The sequence below is a fragment of the Protobothrops mucrosquamatus genome, unplaced genomic scaffold (assembly GCF_001527695.2).
Source record: "Protobothrops mucrosquamatus isolate PMUCROS unplaced genomic scaffold, P.Mucros_1.0 scaffold1166, whole genome shotgun sequence".
Classification (NCBI taxonomy): domain Eukaryota; kingdom Metazoa; phylum Chordata; class Lepidosauria; order Squamata; family Viperidae; genus Protobothrops; species Protobothrops mucrosquamatus.
In genome coordinates, this window is record NW_015387381.1 from 253,053 (window position 1) to 260,951 (window position 7,899).

The following is a 7,899-nucleotide window of genomic DNA, read 5'->3' on the forward strand; positions in this document are numbered from 1 at the left end:
CACGTGATCTTGATTCTATCCCTCTGTTAATGCAGCCTAGCACTGTGTTGGCCTTTTTGGCAGCTGCAGCACACTGCTGGCTCATATTTAGGTGATTGTCCACTAGGACTCCGAGGTCCCTCTCACAGTTACTACTATTGAGCAAGGTACCCCCTATACTATACCTGTGCATTTGGTTTTTCTTGCCTAAATGTAGAACTTTGCTTTTTTCACCATTGAATTTCATTTTGTTAGAGAGTGCCCAGTGTTCAAGTCTGTTCTTACTCATTTTATTGGAAACCACTTCCTCAGAGTAATTTCTTGAGTTTGTATTAAGTGTTTACCCAAGAGAGGAGTAGGCAGAATAAATTTTTATTGAGTTTTTATTCCTGTGCTTGGGTGGAGAACTATTTTTTCCTGTTTTGTGCATCAGCCAGGGTTAGAGTTACAATAGGGGCAACTATATAAGTCTTTGAAAATAAATGATAAATAAAACAGTGGGGAAATTTGTCAGCAGCCAGAAGAGAAGAAAAACCTAAAGTATAACCTGCCTCCAGTGCAGAACAATACAATTTATTTAGATGCCAAAAGTCCATCTTTTTGCCCAGATGAATGTTTATGTGTTTGCATTGATTTATTTAGTGAAAAATGGGGTGGAGAACTTTCCTGCCTGGGAGTAAAATTTTGGGTCTTTGGGTCTCTTCAGGGGGCATCATAACATCAACATTGAAGTAGGTGGAGCCAACAGATTTTGAACTTTTTGGTCTAGGAGAGGGGGAGTTAATAAGTTCCTTAAATCTCCACACCTTCCCAGTAAAGCAAAAACCCCTGAGACTGATCACATTAGCCTCCAATGGGGCTGGGAGCCACAACCAAAATCCTTGGTGGGGCTGGCTGCTGGTTGTTTCCCTTGCCACACAATGCATAGATTTTTCTCTGCCCAAGCAGAGTGGGTCACTTGTATAAAAACTGCTCTGAACCAAGATCTCATTACAGAATGGCCCTGTCATGGTCTGTGTGGTGTTTATGTGTCAGATTTTTATTTTATAGTCCTATTGTGGTGCTCTGTGAGCCATATAGAGCCAATGGGAATTTAACAGCACAGAAGCCTTAATAAATTAAAAAAATATATACATCCATAAATTGCAAAATTCAACAGGACTGAACTTGTGATTCATGTGATCTCATGTGATTCTTCAGTACAAGACTCTGTTTTTCTTCTTTTCCAATAGGTCATCTGTGATAAAATATTTCGCCCCTGGTTCACTCTAAACCTTGGAGGATCAGCCGTTTTCTTTCCCATGCAGCTGCAGTTACAGCAGGCAGTGCATGATTGTGCACAACCAAGGAGCAAGGATATTTCCAACATGCAGAGCAATTCTGCAAGTTCTTTTTCTCAGCTATACAATTTGCTCCAAGCCAGTCAAAAGGAACTTCAGAAATCTAATCTAGCAGATTCATCAGTCATGGTTACCCAGGAAACATAGCTTTTTCTTATTGCTGTTGCTGAGTTAAATTATTTTCTACTTCTTTTTTATTTTACTATACTTTGAAAACCACAACTGAGCTTGCTGCATATATATTGGAATGAAATCCTGATTTAACAGACCTATATTCAGTAGACTTTGGATACAGTGGACCAAATTTCTATTTGGACAGTTCCCCTGAAATAACAGACACGTTGATTACATATAATTGTTTGTATAAGGGAGTTAAATTTACACTAATTTTATCTTAATTTTATGATACAACAATTTATATCATTTGCATAATGATGTCATTATGTAAGTGATGTCAATCACTGTGAAGATGTACTTTTGTATTTAACAGGCATTGGGAGTAACAAATGTACCCTTCTCTCTCCAATCGGTCCATTAAATTCAAGTTTAGCTGTATTAATTCTCTCTGAAATGTGGAAAGCAGTCATATCAGCCAAACTAATACAAGAGTCAAATCATTTACATTTCAAAGTGTTTAAGGGAGGAGAAAAATAGAACAGCTTAGTAATTTAATTTTATTTCTAAAATGGAATAGTTGAGGATGGCTAAGTATTTAATTAACATGCTCAATGGAGATCTTTGTGAAGAAAGTGTATCATATTTTAACAAACAGCAGTTTTTAAATATATCAGTTATAGCCTCCTTGTTGCTCATAATTAGGTCAAATTATTTAGATTAAGAAAGTTTAGTGATGGAAGTGTAGAGAATAAATGCAATGTCATTTTGTTGTTATATCTGGACCACAAGTTATGTTCTCTGTTTGAATGATGCTGCAATACTGATGGAATTAACTAGCAACTTTATGAAGGACAAATACCCAATGATCAAACACTGTTTTTCTCTCTCTCTAACATTCCTGCCAATCTCTTATTGTCTTTAACATTCTCTTTCTTTCCCAGTTTGCAGGCTATAAGTGAAATAAATTTTAGCCGAAATCTGACAAATCTTTTCCAAGTGGTTTTTAAAATTAAACTCTCTGATGAAGTTGTATCCTCCTCATTCAAGATTCTCCCACCTGTAGTTTTCCTGTTATTTGGATTCATTCCTAACTGCATACACAAAAACAATGTCCACACAATGTCTGTAGAGATTCTGTCAACCAGGTCATGTTGTCCCAAAGGTACTTTTTCAAGAGGCAACTTATTTTTCTTTGAAGACATTTCACTTCTCATCCAAGATTCTCATCTTGAATGAGAATCGAAATGTCTTCAAAGAAAAACAAGAAAGTCCAGTTGCCTCTTGAAAAAGCACCTTTGGGTCCACACAACGTGTTAAACCACAGTCTGATCTGAATTGAATGAATTGCAAATGGCAAGGTTGCCATATTCCAACAAACTACAAACCATAGTTAATAAACAACAGTAACAACAGAAAGACATTGAGTCTCTAGAAAGAATACAGAGAAGAGTAACAAAGATGATTAGGGGACTGGAGGCTAAAACATATAAGGAATGGTTGCAGGAATTGGGTATGTCTAGTTTAATGAAGAGAAGGACTAGGGGGGACATGATAGCAGTTTTCCAATATCTCAGTGGTTGCCACAAAGAAGAGGGGATCAAGCTATTCTCCAAAGCACCTGAAGGCAGGGCAAGAAGCAACAGATGGAAACCAATCAAGGAGAGAGGCAACCTAGAACTAAGGGGAAACTTCCTGACAGAACAATTAATCAGTGGAACAACCTGCCTCCAGAAGTTGTGGATGCTCCAACACTGGAAGTTTTTAAGAAGAGACTGGACAGCCATTTGTCTGAAATGGTATAGGGTTTCCTGCCTGAGTAGGGGGTTGAACTAGATGACCTCCAAGGTCCCTTCCAACTCTATTATTACTATTATTACTATTACTATTACTATTACGATTGATCATCGCACAGTCAGCCAGATGTTCAGACTGGATTTGGCATTTTTGTCTATCGAGTCCTTACCAAGGACCTGGGATAGGCAGATGTGGATGTTTGATCATATTACAGATATTGTCGCATGATGGAAGCAGTTCATAGTAAGGCCGCCTTTTACAATTGACTAATGGTGAATTTGTCAATGTCAATGGTGTTCAAGTGGTGCTCCAGTTGTTTTGGGATTGCACCCAAGGCGCCTATTATTACTGGTACTACCCTTGCTTGCTTTTGCCACAGTCTTTCTATTTCTATTTGTAGGTCTTTGTATTTTGTTATCTTCTCCAGTTCTTTCTCGTCTATTCTGCTGTCTCCAGGCACTGCCACGTCCACTATCCAGATTAATTTGTCTTTCTTATCGACAATTGTTAAGTTCGGGGTGTTATGTTGCAGGTGCTTGTCTGTTTGAATTCTGAAGTCCCAGAGCAGTTTAATTTTATCATTTTCTATGACTTTCTCTATTTTATGATCCCACCAGTTCTTGCTTACAGGCAAATGATATTTCTTGCAGATCTTCCAATGCACCATTGTTGCTACTTTGTCATGCCGTTGTTTGTAGTCAGTCTGTGCGATCTTCTTGCAGCAGCTTACCAGGTGGTCCACTGTTTCTTCAGCATGTTTGCATAGGCGGCACTTACTGTCTGTTGCTGTCTTCTCAATTTTGACTTTATATGCATTTGTCCTTAAGGCTTGGTCTTGTGCAACCAGAATTAGTCCCTCGGTCTCTATCTTCAATTTTCCTGCTCTTAGCCATTGCCAGGTCTTGTTATTATCTGCTTTCCCAGCTATTTTTTTAATGTACTGGCCATGTAGTGCTTTGTCTTCCATGCCTCTATTCTGTTCTTCATTTGGTCTTTCTTGTAGGCCAGTTTGGTCTCTCCAGTAGTCAGTAAGCCTTCCTGATATACTAATTTCAGTGCATCTTCATCACTGTCCTTCAGATATTCTTCCAAAGCCATTTCTTCTTCTTCAATCATCTGATGTACTTGCAGCATTCCACGCCCATCTATTTGCCTTGGTAGATAAAGTCTGTCAATGTCACTGCGTGGATGAAGGGCATGATTCATTGTCATTATTTTTCTGGTATTATTATTATTATTATTATTATTATTATTATTATTATTATTATTATTATTATTATTATTATTATTATTATTATTCACAAAGATGCAAACCACATTTTAACTTATTCTGCTGTGCTAACTTGGCCCTAAAAACCTGCAGTTTGCAGTTTGCAGATGACCAAAAGGAGAGACAACAGAAATTATATTGGAGAAAGAGGAGGCATTTTAAATTCTATCAGTAAAATGATCTGCATCTTAACATCTATCTTTTAGACTAAATTTTACTGCTTTCTTGCTTCTGCAGCAGTTTTTCACAGATCTGGGCTGTAAAAGTCCTGATGATCAATAGAGAGCATTGAGAATGTATGTCTAGCTTTTTGCATCCCTAATCTGATAGCTCTGTTAAGAGATGCTGAAGAGAAATCTACTCAAGACTCCATAGTATGTTACTAACTTTCTTCTTTGGCATAGCACCACCATGGCGATATATTGATCATATATATATTGTATTGACAATGAGGATGGAAGATCATTATTCCTCTTATTGTGTCCACAGAGAGTCATCTTGTGGCCCTGTTTTGGGTGACCCAAGCTTTCCTGGGTAAGGATGGTTCAGAGAACCTTTTGTACGGGTGTGTGGAAAAATTTTCCCAGCACTGTCAATAAAATCGCTCAGATTCATTCTCAATTCAACACTTGGTTTGTTGCAGATCAGATGGAGAAGCTCTGGGAAGAACCTTGGCCTGTTATCTGGGAATGGTATGAACCTACTGGACCTGTAGAAGTGGACGAGGTCCTTAGGACTGTGAGCCCAGCTACCTGCTCTTTAGATCCATGTCCTTCCTGGTTGGTTAAAGTGGCCTGGGGGGGCTGTGTCATGTGAGTGGGTTCTAGCAGTGGTTAATGCTTCCTTGAGTGAGGGGTTGCTTCTTTGCCTCTTATCAGGCTGTTAGCCGCCCTGAGTCCGCAAGGAGAAGGGCGGGGTAAAAAATCCAATAAATAAATAAATAAATTAATGAGGCTTTGGTTTCTTCCTCTTCAAGAAGCCTTACTATACTGGACAATTTTCATCCACTATCTAGTCTCCCCTTTGGGGGGAAGTTGATTGAGAAGATGGTTGTGCAATAGTCTCAGAAAATCTTGGAGGGAACAGATAATCTAGATCAGTGGTTCTCAACCTTTTTAATGCCGCGACCCCCAACCGGTCGTAAGTCGAGGACTAAACCGGTCATAAGTCGAGGACTACCCAACCGGTCATAAGTCGAGGACTTTCCCTGCCCGGGAGCGCCGCACATGCGTGGTTCCGCCCCCTGCGCCGGCCGAGGCGTAGCTGGCAAGTGGCAGAGACAGAGCAGGCCGACCACCAGCTGGCCCAGCCCAAGGGAGGTAAGGCACCTGCCGGAAAAGGGGAAAAAAATGGCGGACAGCCTTGCTTGGCGACCCCCGTGAAATGGTCGATCGACCCCAAATGGGGTCACGACCCATAGGTTGAGAACCGCTGATCTAGATCCCTTTCAGTTGGGATTCAGACCTGGGCATAGAATAGAAACAGCATTGGTCGTGCTTTGAGATGGAGGGATGGAGGTTGTGCATCCATCCTTGCCCTAGTTGACTTCTCTGTAGCTTTCAGTATCATCAACTATGGTATCCTTCTTGATCAGCTCAGAGGACTGGTGTTGGGCAGCACACTGTAGTGATGGTTCGCCTCTTTCCTCCGGGGCCAATTCCAACTGATGGTGGTTGGGAGAACCCACCCTTAGCTACTACTAAGTGAAATGCTGCTGGAGCTTCCTTTTTGTCTTTCCATATCATCATAAATGAAATGAAACAAACTTTTTTCCTAGTTCTGAGGCTTTAAATCAAACTTATAAATGAGCAAATTATAGTTCTGTGCCCTTACTTAGAAGGCTGCAATCCTAGGTGATTTATCTCTAAGTCAAAATGAGATTTATTTATAAGGAAATAGGCAATAAAAATACTGGAACATGTTTTCCTTCTTGCTTCATCATAAGTAAAAGCTTAGGATACCTTGTTTGGATAACTGTCTACAGTAAAGTGAGTGAATTATGTGCACTTCAAACAAAAGGAGTGGAAGTCATTAATAATGTTCTGAAATATACTTAATGTGGTTGACAGATGATCCAGTGAAATTCAAAAAAACTCTGATTAGTAAAAGTGTAGCTAGTGAGAGAGCCAGTTTGACACAAAGGTTAAAGATGCTGAATTAAAAGCCGACGAACTATGAATTCTAGTTCCTCCATAGTCACAAAGCCAACTGGATGACCCTGGGCCAGTCATTCTCTTTCAGCTCTAGGAAGGTGACAATGGCAAACTACTCCTGAAATTATTGCCAAGGAAACTGCAGGGTTTTGTCCAGGCAGTTGCCAAGAGTCACAGTTGACTTGACAACAACAGCAAAGTTATTTGGAAACAAATAAAAATTATGTTTACTCTGCTTTTGGATTTCATGTTATCATAGCTCAGAAATAAGAGTGTTAACACCTTACATTTTTGAATATCATGCTTAAGTTTAAAAGGTTGTGTACAGAATTTTCTGTTGCTAACCTATTGCCTAATGGAAAATTAACAAGCAACTGCAGGCACCCCTGTGGCACATTTGGCTGAGGAATGGACACTTATCACACTTTTCACACAGTTGGAAATATTTCTTGAAATGGAATTAGTTTCTCTGGCACTGCACACATTTTCGAGCAAAGAAAGCCTTAATAGCTGCCAGAACCAGGCGACAGCCAGATTCACACTCTCCGGTTTCTTTTTGCTAAAGAAAAAAATGTGCCAAAATATCTGAGATAATATAGGAATGAGGTTCCAACTTCCTTAAATAATGTCCTAACTTCCTCTTATCTTCTCTAATCTCTGAAGCTGAGGATAATAAATTCAAGAGGCTAAACTGTTACAGGGCTTTATCTCCCTTGCACTCAGAACACACAAAAATTGTTATAAAGGTCCCCCCCCCAAATCTTAATTTTGTTTCTAATTTCTTTTTAATTTTCCCCATCTTTTTTCAGGAAAAGAAACTCCAAATCCTGGTTTTTGCATCATCACCTTACCTACTTGTGATTCTTGGCCCTTTCAGAAGCATTACATGTGGGTTCTGAAAAAATGCCTGCCTTCCTTCCTTCCTTCCTTCCTTCCTTCCTTCCTTCCTTCCTTCCTTCCTTCCTTCCTTCCTTCCTTCCTTCCTTCCTTCATTCATTCATTCATTCATTCATTCATTCATTCATTCAATTTCTAGAGTCACCCATCGGATGGGGGGTTGGCTGTGCTCTGATTGGATGGGGGAGTGTTCTGTTTGGGTGGGGGCTTTGTTGTGCTCAGGTTAGTCTGAGTTGCAGGGGGATTTGAGATGGTGAGCTTCATTGCTGTTGTTTGGCTTCGTGTTCGTGGTCGTGCCACATCTTTATGGTGGGTGTCAGTTTGCTTCGTGTATGGATTGGAGGGGTTT

General features: G+C 39.9%; 1 protein-coding gene across 1 annotated transcript in view; it reads left to right on the forward strand.

Moving 5' to 3' along the window:
* The window catches only part of DIPK1C (divergent protein kinase domain 1C), a 17,670-nt gene extending 16,204 nt beyond the window's left edge, over positions 1-1,466 (forward strand). Inside the window, exon 4 of the mRNA XM_015820715.1 lies at positions 1,212-1,466. Within this exon, the coding sequence (XP_015676201.1) occupies positions 1,212-1,466 (255 nt within the window). The remainder of the gene's footprint in view (positions 1-1,211) is intronic.
* The last annotated feature ends 6,433 nt before the right edge of the window (positions 1,467-7,899 follow it).